The sequence below is a fragment of the Pan paniscus genome, chromosome 3 (genome assembly GCF_029289425.2).
Source record: "Pan paniscus chromosome 3, NHGRI_mPanPan1-v2.0_pri, whole genome shotgun sequence".
In the NCBI taxonomy this organism is placed as follows: Eukaryota; Metazoa; Chordata; class Mammalia; order Primates; family Hominidae; genus Pan; species Pan paniscus.
The window spans coordinates 83596287-83618307 of record NC_073252.2 but is presented as its reverse complement, the minus strand read 5'-3'; the positions used below and the strand labels follow the sequence as shown (position 1 = coordinate 83618307).

Sequence of the window (22021 nt, the reverse complement as noted above, 5' to 3'; positions counted from 1 at the left end):
TACATGTGACCACGAACCAATTAGATGCAAAGGATAAAGAGATAATTGGCACTTTTCCCTTCTGGATAGTAGTCCCTGGGGAACCAAAGGTAGGAAAAAGAGACTAATGTCTCAGCATGCTCCAGACTGGACTTTTAATACATTACTGTAAGCCACCAGTAAAACAGTGACTAGTGAAAAAGCTCTGAAGCCTAACTTACAAAAGCAGACTTTCCTTTCCTTGGAGATGGAATAAGGAAAATGAAAGCAAGAACGAACATCTTCCATCTACTCAATTCCATGAAATTATAAAAATTATTTTATTCTTTGACAGAAATGTCCAAAATCTATTCTTCAACATCATCACATCAACAAGTGTTCAAGTCCCATAGCCATTTTGTTATAACGCTTAAATGGAAATAGAGTTAAGAAGAGTACCTCTCCCACAGATTCCCCCAGGTTTCTCTCTAGGACTTAAAACACCAGAGGTGGATTCAACAGGATTCCACAAAAGTGAGTGGTGAGTGCCAGAGGCAGGCTTGATAGCCACACTCTTCTCAGTTCTCTGTCCCATGCCCAAGAAGACAGTCCATGGCACATTTCCTGATTAGCCATTTCCATTTTATGTACCATAATTTAGTCACAATCATCAGCTACTGCTCTGAATCACTTTTGTCTTGTGTCAAAAACAGAAGGAATACATCTGCTTTTGTTAACAAATCTTTTTCATTGTGTGAGTTTATAAAGGCAGGTAGAAACAAAACTCAGGTTTATATTGCATGGCATTGATGGATCAGAGTGATGTAATGTGAAACAACTAAAAGCGGGAACCACCTGCAAATGCCCATAGAGCTAAAAGAGGCTATTTCATGAATTATTGCAAAAAAAAATGAGGATTAGATATAAGTAGATGGGTTTTAGCAAGCTCTACAATTCATTTTGCATACACACTCTTTGAGTATTCTTAGCAAACAACCAAGCATGGTCTACAGAAGGCCAATATGCCTTCTCCTAGGACCTCTAAGCAAAACTTAAGAGTTATTAACATAATTACTAGAAACCCCAGGATGCCTCTAAATTGTCATGATTTCAAAGAGGATAGGGTTCTTCAGCAGGGATATGACAAGCTGTATTCTTATTTATTAAAGTAGGAATGAAATTCCTTCTTTTTTCTCCCTGATAAAAAAATGTAGTAAAAACACCTTTTGGCACTAGTTTGGATCCTGCCCATATCTACAGAATATTTATTTTTTTCCTTCCTGGACTTATTTTTATACCTATATTTTTCACTGTATGCCTCATTTTGCCAATTGCTAGCCTTGGGATATAGATTTTTTTCTTTTATTATTATTATACTTTAAGTTTTAGGGTACATGTGCACAATGTACAGGTTAGTTACATATGTATACATGTGTCATGCTGGTGTGCTGCACCCATTAACTCGTCATTTAGCATTAGGTATATCTCCTAATGCTATCCCTCCCCCCTGCCCCCACCCCACAACAGTCCTCAGAGTGGGATGTTCCCCTTCCTGTGTCCATGTGTTCACATTGTTCAATTTGCACCTATGAGTGAGAACATGCGGTGTTTGGTTTTTTGTCCTTGTGATAGTTTACTGAGAATGATGATTTCCAATTTCATCCATGTCCCTACAAAGGACATGAACTCATCATTTTTTGTGGCTGCATAGTATTCCATGGTGTATATGTGCCACATTTCTTAATCCAGTCTATCATTCTTGGACATCTGGGTTGGTTCCAAGTCTTTGCTATTGTGAATAGTGCCACAATAAACATACGTGTGCATGTGTCTTTATAGCAGCATGATTTACAGTCCTTTGGGTATATACCCAGTAATGGGATGGCTGGGTCAAATGGTATTTCTAGTTCTAGATCCCTGAGGAATCGCCACACTGACTTCCACAATGGTTGAACAAGTTTACAGTCCCACCAACAGTGTAAAAGTGTTCCTATTTCTGCACATCCTCTCCAGCACCTGTTGTTGCCTGACTTTTTAACGATTGCCATTCTAACTGGTGTGAGATGGTATCTCATTGTGGTTTTGATTTGCATTTCTCTGATGGCCAGTGATGGTGAGCATTTTTTCATGTGTTTTTTGGCTGCATAAATGTCTTCTTTTGAGAAGTGTCTATTCATGTCCTTTGCCCACTTTTTGATGGGTTTTTTTTTTTTTCTTGTAAATTTGTTTGAGTTCATTGTAGATTCTGAATATTAGCCCTTTGTCAGATGAGTAGGTTGCGAAAATTTTCTCCCATTTTGTAGGATGCCTGTTCACTCTGATGGTAGTTTCTTTTGCTGTGCAGAAGCTCTTTAGTTTAATTAGATCCCATTTGTCAATTTTGTCTTTTGTTGCCATTGCTTTAGGTGTTTTAGACATGAAGTCCTTGCCCATGCCTATGTCCTGAATGGTAATGCCTAGGTTTTCTTCTAGGGTTTTTATGGTTTTAGGTCTAATGTTTAAGTCTTTAAAGGATACAGATTTTTTAACCCTTCTGAAGTTCTGTCTCTTGATCTATTAAAAAAAAATCTAATGAATAAAGTGTTGTGAGAATTAATAGAATAATAATATAAATAGAGTACTGAACACATTAAGACATAACAGTTCATAATAAACATTTACCCTTTTTCATCTTCCTGGAAAGCCACAATAGAGTGAAGGATTACTTATTAAAATACATCTTTAATTTTTATTAGCTAAACCATCTTTAATTGTCACTCTAAGAAAATATTTGAAACTGAGGAATAGTTTGAGTTAGTTACACTAGACAAGAAAACTTGTTATTTTAATTTCTGAGCTCAGTAATATTGCTAATGCATTTTACTAGAAAAAAATCAAAAATTTTCAAATTTTTTGACAGACATCAAAACAGGAAAGCTAGAAGAGTATCAACTGTGTGGAATGCAACATAATGTAAGTCCCCAGGGAAGCACCACACAACTCCTGTTTCTCAATCCAGAATATTAAAGGAAACAACAGGTCAGAAACAAAAGTGCAGTTTCCGACCAGCCACATAAAATAATCAGAGACACATAAACTTAGAAAGACAACAAATATTGCTTCTTAAATTATTCCTTCTAAGATAAAATCAAATTATATAATTTGAAATAGCTTAGTGAAAAATATGTTGAAACTTTTCAATTCAGACCATTACCTGAGATCCATAAATGTTTTTGCAGGTTTTTTTCCCCCGGTAATACTAGGTTGTGTAATAGTAAGAGTTGAATGATTAAAGTATCTGACATTTAAATCAACCCCATTGTACACTTTTTGGATATTGACATAAAGAGTGTTACAGTCTCTGTAGGCATATCTTTGTAAACATAATTCATTGAAAAATGAATTAATCATACAATTTCAAGCAGTAAACTACAGTCTAATGTTTTAAAAATCCAGCCAAGTTTTCTATCTCATGAGTTTTGTATCTCATAATTTTGGATGGAAAGGGCTTCAAAGGGAGCAGTCTGATTGTCCATATCTTTAAAATATTCTCAAGCAGTTTAAAGAGTCAAAAACAGAGATAACATCTTAAATAAACACTATATTTATCAAAATTGCATGTAAAATGATGATTCTTTAAAGAGGCATTTTTGAAAATGTATTTTAGATAAGCCATAGTGTCATTATTTGTGGTAATGACTAAAACTGGCTTCAAGATTTTTACTTCAATATTCAAAATTCAGGCTAAGATAGAAAACAGAATATTTACAAATCTTCTCATAGGTTGAAAATGGAATTACTGCTCATTTTCCCGTAGGATACTCTAAAGATCGAGTGTCTCATTTCCAAAATATCTTTGGATATTGCAATGCAAATTTCATAGGCAAATTCAATGACTTGGGAAACAAAGTATTAGCTCATTGAAAGAATTATGATAACTTAATTTTTAAAAAGCAGGAACTTTTGTGGGGCTACACAAAACTTCTAGAAACCTGGGATTAAATAACAACTCTGAAGCCATCAGCTTCTTCTCTTCATTTGATAGAGGAAGTACAGAAAGAAGGGACTAATACAAGGTAACGCAACTCATTAATAGAAGAATAAAGTCCATAACCCAAAAGTACCTTTGGCTTATTTACCACCACATGTATTTTATATATGTATAAAACAGAAATTGACAGGTAGAAAATCTCCTTTAAAATCTAGAGAAAATGTAACTGTTAAATACTGGAATTTAAAAAAAACTAGGAAAAGTTTCAAAATAGACACAGAAATTTAGCACTGAAAAACTGTTCAAAAATTGTATTAGAATCTTACTGCTAATGTTTTCTGCCTCCCTGGAGAAGATTATGAATGTTAAAAAACACAGTTAAGTTAGAGCTACGTTGGTTTATTCAAATAATCAGTGCACCCTTCAAGCAAGGCCAGTACTACAGCATTTACAACTCATGTCTAAGTCAGTGAGCTCTTATCCATAGATTCAATTCTTTATCTTAAATTTTCTCAGGATTGGCCACAAAGTAGAACAAGTTTATCTGTACTATTTTATTTCTAAACATGAGTGAAGAATTACATATTATTTAAGCATCTGTAATCCCATATCTAGAAAAACATGTTTAAGTAGAAATTCAGGTTCACAAAGATGAGTTAAGGATTCTGCTAATAAATAGAATTGATTCTATTAATCTTTTCTAACTATGTGACATGAACATAAACAATAAGTCAGAAGAGAAATAATTTATCATAAGTTAAAATATATGTAATGCTTATTATGCTATATCTTAGTACTTTAATATTTTAAAATATTAAAATCATATTTGTGTATATGGCAAGGTACCTAGCTCATAAGCAGTATAGAATATTATTTCAAGTTAATAATCATAAGAAATCAGAAACAGGAAGGATTTTTACAATTGTGGAAAATTTCTTTGATGAGAAAATATTAGCTCCACTTATCTGGGACAATAAAAAGTATGTACATTTGATTTATAAGCTGTAGTTTCAAAAATATAAGAGTATAACATAGGTTTTTGTAATGAGATGTTAAGTAGGAATTATTCTATTGTCTCTGACAGGTTGCTGGAATCTAAAAGCTAAAATGAAGAGGTACTAAGTGCCTTACTCTTCTACGAGACAACAGAACAACAGAATAGAACCAAACCCAGTCAGATACGATCACTGTGGCCAGAACCACTATCTGTCCTCCCCTTCCGGCTACAGGCAAAACATCTGAAAGGAGAGTCCATAACTCCCTTGAGTCGAGGAAGATAAAACTCCAGCAGTCACTGGCAACTGGAGAGACTGGGAGTTCATGCCTCAGTTTGTCATGTGCTGAGGCTGCTTTGCACTTATCCTTGAGTAATAGACAAAAGAACTGGAAAAAGTTCGTAGAGCAAAGAAAATTTTGGGGCCATGTGGAGGGGCCTGCAACACCATATTTGTCATGGCAACCATGTATGGATTTCTAGGGAGTTCATGTGAAATAATGAAAAGTGTGTCCCCAGGTGATAGGACTTTAGCAAGAAGCTGTGGGGTGTACTGCCAATTCTGAGAGCTGAAAGGTGAAGAAAAAGGACAAGATAGGTTATTTTTGTCATATTTAACATCTGGGAAGTCGAGATGGTCATCAACAGCCACAAATTAGCCAGAAAGGCAGAAACAACCAATATGGACATGTAGTCCCCAACAGCAACAGGCTCTTAGGCAGAGATTCATTTGTCTTTGCTCACCTGTTCTCCTCACCAGTTCTCAGTAAAAGAGACTTCAAAGACAAGGAAAGATTATCCAGCTCACGGTTTCTCTGCCTAGGTCTCTCTCTCTCTCTCTCCATCACCCTCCCCCCCCAACACACACACAAACACATACACAGGGTGTGGAGGGACGCAGATGAGATTTAAACCAAGTGTGAGGCTTGAGTTTTAAATTAGATTGAAATTGAATAAAAATGATCGGCATAGTTCCTCAAAAGGTTAAACATACAGTTACCATATGACACAGTCACTCCACTCCTAGGTGTATGCTCAAGAGAAATGAAAACATATGGCTACAAAAACACTTGTAAATGAATATTCAGAGCAGCATTATTTATAATAACCAAAAAGTGTAAACAACCCATATGTCCATCAACCGACAAATGGATTTTAAAAAGTGTTATATTAATACAATGGAATATTTTTCAACAAAAGAAGAAACAAAGTATTGATAGCATGTTACAACATGAATGAACCTGGAAAATATTATGCTAAAAGAAAAAAGCCAAATTTCAGAAAGTGAGAACAATAATTTTTGTATCTGGATTGCTTCCTTGTACATAAAAAGTGATCAAAACACTCTAAAATTGTAATTTCATAGTTTATAATTGATAAATAGTCACCAAATGAATGAACATATGGTGACAGCTCTAAAAAACGAGAAGCAGCTGGATTTAGGCAAGATAAAGCTAAAGAAGAGAAGACATGAAAATTGAATAGCAAAAAAAAAAAAAAACCTAAAAGAGAACAAGTAACAAATGGCTACGAAATATTTAATATATCAAGGGCAAAAAAATAGGCTTTTAAAACACATTGCTGTAAACACCAAAAATGTAAATATTCAAATTTATTTTTACTCATTTGTTTTTTCCCCTAAAGTTTCTTCTCCTCTAGTTGGTATAATGGAAATTTTCCTGAGTTTGTGCACATGAGATAGTCTGAATATGGACTACCTGGTTCCATATATTGAATTGCATCACAAATACAAAAGCCTTCAGTTAATAAGAGTAGATGTGAGAATAGAACTCAAGGAATTCAACTCCAATAGTTCTCCCTTCAACTGGTGCTGAGAAACCAGAAAACCAGTGCTGTCTCTGGGGTAGCCGGTTTTGCAAAGAGAATTCTTCAAGTCTCCTTGGCTGTCATCATAACCATTTTGATAAACTCTGAAGGAGCCCAAAAAAGTAATGTAAACAAAGAGAAAAGGCATACTACAAAGGAGAGTATTGTTCTGAAATCTTTCCATGTAATAAGTTCAATGTTTGACAGCATAGGTGACAAGTGAAAACAAGTTATCTTCTGCTCTGAAGTTAGCATGACCAACGAAAAGCACCTCCCTGTAAATCTTACATAGTCTGATCATCTATTATTCCCTTCATTATACAATTAATAAAGTATATATTATAGATCTTAACTTCTAAACTGCTGTGTTAATGTATCCTGATGGACAAAGATGGTACAAATGATGATGATGATGATAGTAACATCAATAGCTAATATTTATTAACTGCTTTATATATGGACAGGTACTGTGTAAGCATTCTAGAAACATTATTTCATGTATTGTTAACAACTATTCTGAGATAGGTATTTTATGATGTATATTTTACAGACGAGAATAATGAATTTTATGAACTTAGCCAAGCCCTATAGCTAGTAGTGAGTCTAGACTGAACCCAGGCAGACTGATTCTAGAAACTGCACAAAAAAACAAGTGGACTCAACTGCCTCCCAGGGAAGTGCCTATACCGGACAAATCAATTCTGGAGAAAATTATGAGCGTGAAAATGGTCTCACATGCTGTGATCCCTCTGCCCATCAATCTCTTTTTGTGCAAGATATCCTCTGTGCTTTTCCATCTCAGGTGCCCTCTCCAGCAGCGATAGATTTTCTTAGCTCTTCCTCCTACAGTCAAAAGCGACCTGAGGAGCATTCCTGTAATTCCTACTTACACGCTAATGGAATGATGGCAGGTCAAGTATTTATCTATAGCATAGTTGCTTTTCATAATTTTTCCAGGGACTAGATAATAATATAAAATAGTCAATTATAGGAGTTGCAGGACTGCCACGGAATGCCTTTTCAGATAGGCAGGCATTTTGGATTCCTTCACAGTGAACTGTACATAGAATGAGTTCTGTTTTAACTGTTTAGCTTTAAGTCTAATAAACCAAGAAAAATGGGCATATAAAGGCAGGGAAAATGTAAGGTCCCAAGATAAAATCTAAGATATTTACCACTGCTTTCTGGACTCTTAACAAACTTGCCTCTGCTTTCTTCTCCAAATCTCTCTCTCTTCTTGTCCTCTTTCTTAGGTATGGGAATACTTGACCATTATCAATTTCTAACAACTTACAAAAGGGCCATGGCCTACACCTTTTCTTTGCCATAAATACCACTCCAGCAGCTACGGATACCATCCTTCATTTCTCAGGTTAAATTATTCCTTTGAGAAGCTCTCTCTGAACCTTGAAGTGGTGGTAGGGGCTCCTCCTATGATTTCCAATGGTTCCCTATTTTATCTTTATTAAAATACTTATTACACTGTATAATAACTGTAATTATGCCTAATACCCACTGGAATTTAACTCCTTCTTCACAAATGCTTTGTATTACTTTAGTCACATATAGCAGACAGTTCCCACTCTCGCACTCCTCTGCTCCCAGGATCAATCTAGGCTCCAAGTCCAGCCTCCTTTGCAGTTAGATGTGCTCATGTGACTCAGTACTATCTAACTAACAAAATGTGAACAGAAGTGACAAGGGCCACTACCATGTCTGGTCCATCTGATCCTTCTAGGCAATACGCTATTTTATATTCCCATGGTGAATTTGGAAGCCAAAAGTTAAAATTGCAAAATCACTGGCAGCCTAGGTTTCTAAATAGTTGTTTGAAGCAAACTTTCCTTACTTACCTAGAATAATTTTGGACTTTCACCTGAGCTGCTTCTTTCTAAATCTTTATTTTGAGGGATCTATTATATATATATATTTTTTTCCCATGATATATATTATAAATATAAATATATATATTTCCTAGAATCTAGAATAATACTTGTAGGTACATTAGAAATCTATAAATATGTGTTCACTTAAAAAATCAAATGAATGAGTAGTATTAATATCTTAAACAATAAATTCTATTTTTCTCATATTAATTTATAAAAATACTAATGTTTATTTCATGCTTACCATGTATCATTGCTTTCCAAAATCAGATACATAAAGTATCTCATTTAATCCCCAAAATAATGTTATGAAGTATTTACTATCATAATCTTATTATACAGTTTAGTAAATTGAAGCTTAGACCAGCTAACTCATTTGCCCAATGTATCCGAATTAGTAACTATATGAGCTAAGATTCAATTCGAATAATTTTATTCTAAAGCCTATGTCTTTACTCTTAAAACAGTTATTCCTATATTGCTGTGTAGAGGAAAGCAATAAAATTTTAAATAACAGTGGAATAAAATAATATTTTATATGAATAATACTTTCACTTTATATAATCATTTCTAGGAAAGTGCTAAGAGTTTCTAAGAATTTATGATGACACACAGTACCATCTTAGTGTCGTTTTAAACACCAAAAGAATCAGATGCTACACAGAAAGTTAGTTTTAGATTTGAGGATGATATCTAAGTTTCAAGGTTTCTAGTATTATTTTAAATACTTCATCGAGGCTTTGGCTTCATAAATGTTAACGGGACAGCAATTGCCTTAGAGATTTCTAGATTTCATTAACACACGAGTTTCATTAAATATATAAAATTAGAACTTACTTTTTTTTTTTTTTTTTGAGATGGAGTCTCGCTCTGTCGCCCAGGCTGGAGTGCAGTGGCGCGATCTCTCCTCACTGCAAGCTCCGCCTCCCGGGTTCGCGCCATTTTCCTGCCTCAGCCTCCGGAGTAGGTGGTACTACAGGCGCCCGCCACCATGCCCGGCTAATTTTGTTTTTGTATTTTTAGTAGAGACGGGGTTTCACCGTGTTAGCCAGGATAGTCTCGATCTCCTGACCTCGTGATCCACCCGCCTCGGCCTCCCAAAGTGCTGGGATTACAGGCGTGAGCCACTGCGCCCAGCCTAGAGCTTACTCTTAAATCAGCAATCAATCCTTGCACATTTAGAGGTCAGCCCTCAGGTTATAATTCACTCAGAATCACTTTGTCCTCTAAGTTAAGAAAATCCATTGTGATCTAATATAGTGTCATCTAGATCAGGCACAGAAAAAACCTTCCCCACATAATTGGATCAATATCTGTTGTAGAAAGTCTAGACCACATTAATTGGGTTGGTGCTTATTTAGATTTTAGTCATTTTATCAGGAGTTTCAGACTGGCTTCTAAAAATCGATGCCCTGCTGTGTCAAATTCTAGCACAGGGGTATGTCAGAGGCTTTCTCTAGTATGGCCAAGCTTGAGACTTAGCTTTTATTTAAGTAATAATATGCTACATAATAGAAGTAAAATAGGTGGGCCTGAAAAACCATTAGGAAAATTTATCACTGGATTCACTTAACAAAACCTGCACAATTGCCTTATTTTTAAGATAACTATAATCATACTTCATCTCTGACTTGGCTGCTCCCCCCATGTTATTGTATTGACAAGGCCATGGTCATTTGTCATGATTGATGAAACATGCCAGAACAGATATTGTCATGAATTCAGTTCAAATGTGTTTTAAAACCCTTTCTAATAGGTATCCAAAGTCCTTTGGGGTGTGCGGTGTAGGAGGAAGATTCTTTTTTATAGATTCTTCTGTACAGTATGATTTTACACTTTTTCCTCTGCATGTAAATACAATGAAATTTGTAAGATAAAATACAAAAGATATTACTTAAAAACTGGAAAAATTCAGCACTATAAAATGTTTATAGTAGTGGCCTGTGAGTGACAAGAATTATAGATGTATTAATGTACTTTCAAAAATGGCCTGCATGCATCACCTTCCTGTTTGTTTTTATAAAAACAATCAAAATCAACTTTATTTTTTAAATATGCTCTGGATAAAATCTGTATAAGTGCAAATACTTGTAGACAATGGATTCTGGAGACGGTTTTCTCCTAGATGAACTAAAGCTGCTTTTTTTAATTAAAAAAATTACAGGATAATGAGGATGTTTAGTTTGATTTATATTAAATATTAAATAGCTATATTATGAGATAAGCCTCTCATATTGCCAGGTATTGTTGGCTAAGCACTGGAAAGTCATTGTTTACAAATCAGGTACTGTCTCCAGAGAGCGGAGAGCCTTGAGGCACCTTTGCCTTTTGCTCAAAAAGAAAATACAAGAAAAGTGGCATTGAAACTTTCTAAGTTCTCAAATTTGGGCAGGTTGTTGAATATTTGGAAGGCAAGGTGCAAGTTGAATAAGAACATGAAACATTCATAGTAAGTTCCAATATTTAAGTACATAATGCACTAAATCAGATATAGTGTGTTCTCATAGCAATATGAAGACAGAGACGTAAGGAAAATCTAATTGAGAAACTCATATTTATTAACTTAGGTTTTCAATGTATTAGGAAACAACTGTCATGATTCCTTTCTGAGATTAACATAGTTGTGTAGTTTGAGTATCACAGATGCTCTGGAAATAGCTTCTCACTGCCTACTAAAGAACCCCTTTTCCATTGGGGCCCCCCGTTTCTCTCTAACTGCATTCTTGCCGTACATTCACCCTTGCAATATGGAGCTATCTATAGATATCTATTTTACAACTCCATGTCTTTCCTCTGCTCTGAATTCCTTTCCCCAATTTATCTACCTGGAAAACTCACATCTACCTTCAAAATCCCAGGTCAGGGTCACCTCTTGCCTTATGCAGCCCTTCCCAAGCCCTCTAGACAGTCCTCACTCACTCCTTGCCACTAACTGTACCTGTGTACTCATAGCATCAGCATTTTCAGGGTAGCCTGTTATTATTATAATTTTGCTTTCCTTCAACAGATGAGCAGTTTTTCATAATAAGGATAATGATGGAGTTTGATTTGACTCTTTTTATTGAGTAAAACAACTCAGTGAAAATTTACTATAATAAATTAAGAACTTTAACCAAGGACAAGAAGGACACACATTTCATGGGTTTTATACTCTCATTTTAGAAGTGCCTTCTAAGAAAGTAAAAAAACAAAAAGCAAGTTAAGATTATTGAATCTTTCCAGCTGGTTAGGAATGTTTAAAAGAAAGAATTTTTAAAATTTTACTCATGATATTTTCTCCATATTATTGAAATAGATCGCATCAAAATATATGAAGACCAAGGACATTCTTACGTTGGAAGCACTGAAGTGAAAAGAAAAAAGCAAGAAATACCTCTGACTAAAAGCAAAGGTAAAGGAAAGTTGAGGACTAATGAGAAGGCAAGGATGAGGCAGAGGAAGCACTGGATCTAGAAGCAAGAAAGTGACTCCTAGCTCCTCATCTGTCACTTATTAACAATGTCCTTTTGGCTGTTACACACAGATACACACACAACCACACACATGTAATCATAAACACACAAATACAAAATGACAGGTTTTAGGACAAATTATTTTCCACTTTCAACATTTTTCAAGGTGCTCAATTATTCTCCATTTAGATGTTCTGATTCTTTAAAAGATATTCTACAATATATCACTGCAGGTCTTATTTAATGTGGCTTAAACTTTGTTGTTTTAAATAGCATGATTTTGATAGATGGGAGTTGAGAACAGTATCACTCATGGTGCCTTGGTCCTGGCCCTGCTGCTGCATGGCTCTAGACACATTCCACTGACTCATTAACTCATTCAAAAATATGCTATTAACAGTTACCATGTGCCAGGCATCTACTCTCACTTGGTCTATTTTAAGGGAAGAAATTAGGCCACTCATAGAACAATATAGAATGTTTGTATATTACAAAGTTCCCTCTGATACAGAAATTGTCAGTTCTTAATCTGAATTTGTATGCATGTGTTTAAACATCAGGGCAAAACATTAAAAAGCTCAATGTTAAAATTCTCAGTGCTTGAATTGTACGAAAGTTAGTTAAAAAAGATAATTCAAAGTTATTTCTCCCAAGGCTGGGCGCAGTGACTCACGCCTGTAATCCTAGCACTTTGGGAGGCTGAGGCGGGTGGATCATCTGAGGTCAGGAGTTCAAGACCAGCATGGCCAACACGGTGAAACCCGTCTCTACTAAAAATACAAAAAATTAGCCGGGTGTGGTGGTGCACTCATGTAGTCCCAGCTACTTGGGGTCCTGAGACAGGAGAATCGCTTGAACCCAGGAGGCAGAGGTTGCAGTGAGCCGAGATCGCACCACCGCACTCCAGCCTGGGCTACAGAGTGAGACTCCATCTCAAAAAAAAAAAAAAAAAAAAGAAAGAAAAAAGAATAAAGTTATTTATCCTACATTTTAACTGCTTTATTAATCACAAATCTTTAACAAATAATACATAGAATGAAAAATTTAAAAACATTTTTAGGGGGATGGTGATGGTCTATGTTTGGTTTGTAAAAGAATTAGTACTTTTTGGTCAATACAAGTCTATTTTGTTAATTTTAGTTATAGTAAGTCTACAAATACTAGTAATACTAGTAACATGCTAATGTAAAAATACTATTTATCTTGGAAATACTATGAATTAATGTAATTTTCATTTTGAGGTAGATTTTCATTTGAATTAATCTGGAGTTTTTACATTTTAAAATATATATTTTCAACTTTTTAATCAATATAACCACTAGAGTGCCTGCTAGTCATGAAGATACAGTGGATCCAAGACTGTGGTCCATGTTTCTCAAATTTGAGAATGTGCAAATGTCAGAGAATGTGCACATGAATTCTAGTTTGAGGAACTCTGCCCTAAATTATTCAAAAAAGATATTATCATATCGCCTGGGATATGGCCCTCTATGTATTTTTTCACAGATAGTATTCACTGTGTTCCTCCGTAACGAAGTCCCCACATTGGACCCCCTAAATTCTGTCTTTTCACATTAACCTGGTTCCTTTCTCTGAGTTTGGTAAAAATAATTTTATATTCAAGATAATACCTTAATCTGATTATTAGATAATTATAAAACAAGGTGCAATTAGAAAAGAACCATGGAGGGTAAGATAGGAGACAAAAAACTCCATTAATTTGCCTATGATCTTGATTACATCACTTCATATCTCTAAGCCACAGTTTCCTCCTCTGTAAAAATAATCCCCATATTCCCCACTGGTTTGCAATGACAAATGAAATAACAGATATGGAAAGTACTATAACTGTCATGATACCAATATGGGACCTTCTTAATTTACTTACAATGTCTTGGGCTAAAGCTATACGAACTCAGACTTACTTGAGACAAATTATTAAACCACTGTTTGTTTAACTTTGGGTAATCTGCATTACACATAAACCTTGGTGTTCATGCACAAAGAAGGTTAACAATACCTACCTCATAGGATTATTTTAAGTATTTCATAAGATAATATATGTAATTTTTAGCCTGATGTCCAGCCTTGGTAAATGCCTAAAAAGTAGTAGCAATTTCAAAAAAAAGACCAAGGTTTGTAGCATGTATTTTTATTGCTATTTTTAGGGAGTTCAATTAGAGGAATGAGAACATCATGAAATTATAATGCCTTAGGAATTTAAAATACTAAAGCAGAGACCTGGTCCAAATTCCTAATTAAGTTCTTTAACACAAGAGGAAATAGCCTCAAGAACATACTGTTAGGGTTGTTTATATAAACGAATCTAAAATGTTTCTTCTCTCATGTATGTATCCTATAGATGTAGATGAAAAACACACACATAAGTGATGCCTCAGTTTGCATATCCTCTCATCAACTGATAAGCCATGATGAATCTGAGAAAACTGTTGCAACTATGGAAATGCAGATGAAGATTATTCTTCTCTCTCATTGCAGTCTTGAGACTTGTGGTTGAGAAAATAAGTAAATAAGCAAATAAAGAACCACTAAGGAACTACAAAGCAACAGAGACTATTCACAGAAGGATTGGTACATTATGTATGCTGGTTGAATGTATCAGTGTCATTTGGTTTAGCACCACATCCATATTTTATGTGAGTTAAGGTATGGAGGGAAACCTCTGAGAATTGATACTGAAAATGTCTCATAAATTACTGAAAGTTGTGCCTACAGTTCTTCCTTCAAACCTGTGCTTTCCATTTACTCCTGAGAAAAAGAAAGATGTTTTGGCTATGATATATCTTTTAGCAGATGTCTATTAAAATTTTCTCATGAACTAAGTTTGCCAGAGGAACTGAGACCTTCTCCTCTGGCTTAGTAAATATTAAAATTAATATTAGACAAGTATAATTTGCCTCTTGGCCTCAATTAGCAATTTTATTATCTCCAACTCAAAGCAAGCAATGGGTAAAAGGGTGAAAGATGACAATGAACTGAAGGAGACCAGGGAGCTTTGGGTGGTCTCAGTCCCAATCGGTTTCTAGCAAATCCCTCTATTTCTTGGCTTTCTTAGGCCCTTAATGCTTTACATTTTCTCCTACTCACCAAGGGCTTGGTTTCATCTTCATCTTTGAAATAATAGAGCTGATCCCCCTTGAGCACAAACCAGCGAGTATGCCAAGTCTTGACAAAGCCTCCTTGCTTCCTCAGCCACCCACACTTGATGGCATTCTGCCGCCCTTGGCCTTGTTGGGGGTTCTCCGTGGAGTCATTGTTCTCCTCCATTATCAAGCTGATGGACTTTCCTAGTTAGCAAACAAAAAGAAAGGAAAATAATGAGGTGCTCTGTTATATTCAACTCCCTTTTAAACCACTCTTCTCCAGAAAAAAAAAAAGAGAGAGAGGAAAGAAAGAAAGAAAGAAAGAAAGAGAAAGAAAGAAAAAGAAAGAAAGAAAGAAGAAAGAAAAAAAGAAAGAGAGAGAGAGAAAGAGAAAGAGAGAGAGAGCAAGGGAAGTAAAGGTAAGGAAAGGGGAAGGGGAAGGGAGTGGGAGAAGGGGTGAAAAATGTTCCTCAACTCATTGGCCAAATTTCTAGACACAAACCACAGACCTGGCAACAATATGCCCAGAGGAAACATGGAGAGAGCTTGTTGTGCCCTCCTGCCTTCTTAAATGAATTCAGCAGCTGAGTGGTGCTCTTTGTCCCTAAGTAGAACTGAAAAATAAGTAAGTTCTAGAGGTAATGTGTGAAGAAGGAATTTCTAAAAATAACCTAAGTAGAACTGAAAAATGAGAAAGTTCTAGAGGCAATGTGTGAAGAAGGAATTTCTATAAACAAACTAAAACATAACTCTCAAGATTATGGCCTCTGTGTCTGTTGGGCACAGTCTAGGACAGGCCCCTGCAGGCCTAGGTTTACCTGAGCAAGAGCTAGCCTGACGTGTGTCCCCATTTCAAGAGACTATTCAGAAAATCTTAATGGAAGACATTTGTCTTACATAGGTGAACATATCTCAAGATGTTTCTACCCTCTGTTTCCCAGACTATTCCCTCGACAATTTCTTTGGCTGGTCAGGGATTCGTACAGCTGAAAAAGTTTAAGAGAAAACAAACAAACAAAAACAAAACATCTGCTTTTGCTAGTTTTTTCTATAGTTTTTTCCTTTCTCCTACAGCCATTCTCAAGCTTCAGGAGGGTGTGGTGTGCACCAGTCCATGACATGATGAGGAATATTTTAAGGTTATGTGTGAAGGAGTATACAGCCATACTACCTATACATAAGCAAGAAAATGAGTTCTTCATTGGAAAAATATTAACCAACAGGTGAGACGCTAAAACTGCCCCAGTAAGAACAGAGAAGGTGGACATTCTGGGGGAGCCAGGGACAAGTGGTTAAAAGAGATTTTCCTGTCCCAAAATCTTCTTCCAAATTCTTGCTAATGTTTATTTCTAAACATTTATTCAGGAATTGGGAAGCCCTCTCTAACTCTTGTGTCTTTGATGAGGTTATAAAGATATTGATTATCTGATAAAACGTAGATTATTCCTGTCCAGGCATATATTATCTGATAAAACGTAGATTATTCCTGTCCAGGCACATAAACAAAGTCCCTGTTTTATCATTTCTGATCAATTCTGGAAGACAAGCTGTCTTTCTGTCTGGTCTTTATATTCATCACTATTTTTTAATCAATTTGCATGTATACAATTTTACTTATAAATTCCATGAAGTTTCTATTGTCAGCCCTTGGTCATTTTTGTTTCTTCCTTGAAGGCTCAGGGTCAAATCTTCCATAATTGCACTTCAAGTTCTCTCAATTTAGTCCTGCCATTCCTGTTGCAGGGATGAAGCAGAACTTTCGTTCTAATTACTTCTTATTTTAATAACTTCAACCATCTTTGCAGAAGATTTGCCTCCTTCACTGGCATATATTTCAATCTATCACTATCCTTGCCTTAATCTTCACCTCTTAAACTACTTTTAAACTTCAAGGAGGTCACTTGACTATTTTCTGTCTCATTCAATACGCACTTTTTTCCTTTCTTAAAAAACAGGCCCCTGTCTCTACAATACGTCTGGACACTTCCTTTGCTCTATGGGGCATTCCATGACCATAACCACTTATTGCAGAAAACACTCTCCCCTCAGGTGTGTGCCCGTGTGTCTGCAGACTGGACCATGCCTGATGCCTCCAATTTGCTATGCCCTGCAGAGCAGGAACTTTCATCTCCTTTCTTTCGCAGTACCCGACCTACTATCATGAGCCAAGAACTCCACTCTAACTGAACAATTAATGCTGTAAGATAATTTAGATAATAAGTATGCTTAGCTAGACCACCCTAAATAATCTTTTTCATCTCCTGGTATTTAAACTGCTTAAATCTACACAACTTGCTGTTTCATCACTGCCTATTTATTCTTTGACCAAACACCTTAATTTATAAAGTTAAATGGGACCTTAAAACAAACATTCCAACACACACACACGCCCCCCTCCCCCCCGCAACAAGCATGCACACACAAATCTAGAATTCATTGCACAACAAATTACTTAGGGCCCTTAGGTATTTTTTTCTTTCCTCTCAAATTCATGCTTTCTATGAAGTTTGAAAAATTCCCTCTAAAATGCTTCAAGGTTATTAGCAACTTACCATTGATAATATAAAAAATACAAGTAGCTATTTCCCCTTTTGTGTACATTAATGCCTAAGTGAGAAATGTGTGTACACTAGAACATGGTTTCTGATTCCTTTTGCATATGTTGTTTATAAGTCTGACCGAAGTCAATGACAAATTGCCCACTGAACTGACTATAATGCCTATATTTTTATGATTTCAGAATGCATCGGAAAGTGCTTTACTAATGCTAATTGAAGACTAATTGTAACAATTCATTAAAACAGAAATGAAAACAGACTTATCATATGCCTAAGGGAAAAAATGCCACAACTATTGTTAGATGAGGAAAATTAAGTTTTATTAAAACAACCATAATTTTTATAGAGAAGTCTTAACATTTCTGGAGAAATAAAATGATTAAAATTCTACACTTCATCTTTAAAATGAGGATGCTGGGCTGGATTATTTCCAACTATGGTCTCTTCTAGCACTCTGAAATCTATCATCTCTGTAATTCCATAAGTGTAGGGACATCAGATACCCTTACTACTCAGTACAATGTCTGGCATGCAGTGAAGCTCAATCAATGTTTGATGAAGTAATCAATTTTGCAATAGGTTTCATACTAAGTGTCTAAAAGTGAACACGATCTCCCTCTGAAACATGATCTTCCCCCAAACCTGATCTTAGTAAATGACACCATGATACACCCAGTTGCAAAGAAAAATATACAGAAAACTGATCATTTGATTCATAACTCTTCCTCACCCCGGATATCAAATCAATCAGTAAATTCAGAATACCTCTAAAAAATAGTTCAAATCCATCCTTTTGGCTTCATCTCTATTGCCACCTTACGGTGCAGTCCACTATTATCTTTTGAGGAGATGATTCTAATAGCCTTCCAAGGAGTCTCACTGCTTCCATTTTTAGCCATAAACACAAACACACAGGTACATGCTCACACATATTTCATTCTCTAAAACGCAGCCAAAGCGAGCTTTTAAAGATTCAAATCAGATAAGGACTCTCAACATTTGAAAATGCTGTTGGCTTCCCACTGTACTTATTTCAAAATCCAGAGTCTTACCATGGCCTATAAGGCTCTGAATCATCTGGCATCTCTTTACCTCTCTAACCTAATCTCATGCCACCTTCTCCCCATCCCTCCCCATACCATACACATACATACTTAACCACTCTTGTCTCCTTTCAGTTCTGGAAACAGCCAAGCTCCTTTATCCCTTGCTGATTTCTGCCTAGAAAACTCTGTCTTGGGCTCTTTTCATGCTCAACTCCTTTTTATCTAAGTTTTGGCTTAAAATCTGTCTCCTCCAAAAACCTTCACTCATCACCCTGTGAATTAGGTAACCTCTTTTTATTCTCTATCGCTGAACTGTGTCCTTTGTCTCCCTGACACTTCTCTAAATTGCTATTTCTTTAGTTGTTTATTGTCTATCACCCCACCAGGAGACCATAAGCTTCACGAGGTCAAGGACATGGCTTTCCTTGCTGTGCATACCCAGTGATACCCAGTGCCTTTAATAGTGCTTACCTGGTACTCAATAAACCTGTTGAATCAACAGATGGAGCTCTGCAATAATCACAAAAGAATCTCTACAAAGAATATTTTAGAGGCTTCTTTTTCATTGCATTTAATGCCTTAAAGAAGAATGTGTACGCTAAGAACTTGACTTTTTTCCTTTGACATAGAAGACTTCAATTAGCATGAAAATTGTTCTTAAACACAATGTCAAAATCATTACACTTGAAAGAACCTGAAACTGCCCTTATGAAAAAAAATTCAGAATTTATACTTTTTAGTCTTGGCAGGAAATACACATAACCAATTGTGGTTTAACACTAAGTACAGTTTATTCACTCAAATTCTCAGAGAATGATTTCACTGAATCTCCGCTGGGAAAATACTTTCACTGAAGTCAGGCCATGGTAGCTGGGTGGTATGTGAGATTACAAAATAGAGCTATCACCTTGGTTAGAAAACCAACATAACAATGAACAAAGTAATAATCTAAATAAACAGTTATTCCAAACTAAAACAAAAACAGAACTGAGAAATTAACCTGTGCCTTTGTATCAATCTTAAGACAAAAACCTTACTGATGGCTACTGTACCACGCCATAGCTAGACAGTTCTCAGCATTTGATGGGCTTGTAGCTTTTGAATTGTTTTCCAGAAGAGGAAACTGGTTTCAACAACTGTTTGTATGGTTCTTTGTTGCAACCAGATGGGCCAAGAACACAACAGTATGCCATGGTGCAATCAGAGACGAAATTCATGCTCCTGAAAAACTCTTCTAAGAGACAAACCGTACACACATAGATATTTAGATGTGTGACTTCATTTCAACAAAGAATATATAAGCATGTGTATAAACAAGGATGTAAATAAAGAGGATGCCACATACCACAGAGTTGCAATGTATTTGAAATTACAATACCTTACTATACATGTTCAGCAAACATGAGAGAATGAAATAGTAGGAGAGAGCTAGAGAAAAGGAAAGAGGGAGAGGGAGCAACTTAAATAACACAGGCAATTCCACCACAATGCATCCACTCAGTGAATGCATGCTCCCAGGGCAAGAGTGAAGGGGACCAAATACATCTCCATGCTTTCAATCAGTGTCAGTTTCCTTGGCGTCTGGTGGGGTGAGTGAGTATTTCACTGTATAAATGTGTTCCCAGAATTTGAGTGCACATGATTTCCTACCTCATGTCCCCTCAATCAGTCAAAGAAACAGTGATCTGTCCTATTGCTGGGGAAGAAAACAAAACAAAACTGGCAATGTTGGTAAAATACTGCAACCTATGAGAGATTTGTGGGACTTTGAGAAGAAATTTGGTCACAACCAATTGTCACCATTTGTGTTGACTTTAGAACATAAATCCTTTTCAAGATGTGATTCCACTGTACACAGTATATAACTGCAGAGAGCCAATATTTACCTAAATTCTACTTTTTCTTATTTTAAACAAAATAGTTTATTTTATAGGTATTGCTAATAGGCTGGTTTGTCAAGCGGCAGGATATTATATTGAGCTGTATGTCTACGTGCTAGATATACCCTTTCTGTACATGACTGTTCACACTACAAAAACTTACAAAAGAAATGAGACAGCATGCGCATGTGTTTATAGGTATACATGCAAGTGCACATATGTGTATGGGTGTGTGTATGTGTGGGTGTATGGTGGGTGTGGGTAACGTTCTACCTAGAGCAGGGGTCCCCAACCCCCTCGGCCACAGACCAGTACCAGTCTGTGGCCAGTTAGGAACGGGGCCACACAGCAGGAGGTGAGCTGTAGGCAAGCGAGCATTATTGCCTGAGCCTCATCTCCTGTCAGATCAGCAGTGGCATTAGATTCTCATAGGAGCTCAAACCCTATTGTGAACTGCCCAGCAAGGGATCTAGGTCATGCACTCCTTATGAGAATCTAACTAATGTCTGATGATCTGAAGTGTAACAGTTTCATCCCCAAACCATCTCCCCCTCACCCCGTGAAACTGGTCCCTGGTGTTAAAAAGGTTGTGGACCACTGCTCTAGAAAACAAAATCTTTTTTTTAAAATTTTTTTTTATTATTATACTTTAAGTTCTAGGATACATGTGCACAACATGCAGGTTTGTTACATATGTATACATGTGCCATGTTGGTGTGCTGCACCCATTAACTCGTCATTTACATTAGGTATTTCTCCTAATGCTATCCCTCTCCCATCCCCCTACCCCATGACAGGCCCCGGTGTGTGATGTTCCCCTTCCTGTGTCCAAGTGTTCTCATTGTTCAATTCCCACCTATGAGCGAGAACATACAGTGCTTGTTTTTTTTTTGTCCTTGCAGCCATAAAAAATGATGAGTTCATGTCCTTTTTAGGGACATGGATGAAGCTGGAAACCATCATTCTCAGCAAACTATTGCAAGAACAACATCTTTAAAGACAAAATATTTGTTGGTATTCTTTTCTCATTTTTTAAATACTCAGTGCCATGGCACTGGAAGTCATGTACGCATATGCCTGCAGATCTGACATTCTTTGATGAAGCAAAGGACATAAGCGTGTTGCCATCCAGTGTTTACTAAAAAACCTGATTGTGCTATTATTAAAGTCAATCAGTGGAGTGATAGATTTATTTTTATCATTTCTCAGAACATTTCCTCAATAACTGTAGCTGTGTACCTGATTTAGAACCTGGAACTCTTTTAGTGTCCTAAATATTTAAATAATTTCAGGATAAAATGACATAACAAGCATTTTTCTCATGTAAAGTCAGTCACCCCTTACTT

At 36.1% G+C, this 22021-nt stretch overlaps 1 protein-coding gene across 2 annotated transcripts in view; it reads right to left on the bottom strand.

The window, feature by feature from the left end:
* The window catches only part of ARHGAP24 (Rho GTPase activating protein 24), a 528695-nt gene that overhangs the window by 412073 nt on the left and 94601 nt on the right, over positions 1-22021 (bottom strand). The window contains exon 2 of one of the 2 annotated variants that reach the window (XM_003811243.7): positions 15196-15395. In XM_003811243.7, the coding sequence (XP_003811291.1) occupies positions 15196-15375 (180 nt within the window). In that variant the 5' untranslated portion in view covers positions 15376-15395. Of the gene's footprint in view, positions 1-15195; positions 16015-22021 lie in introns of those variants that run through there. The other variant, XM_063603558.1, reaches the window with a different exon arrangement.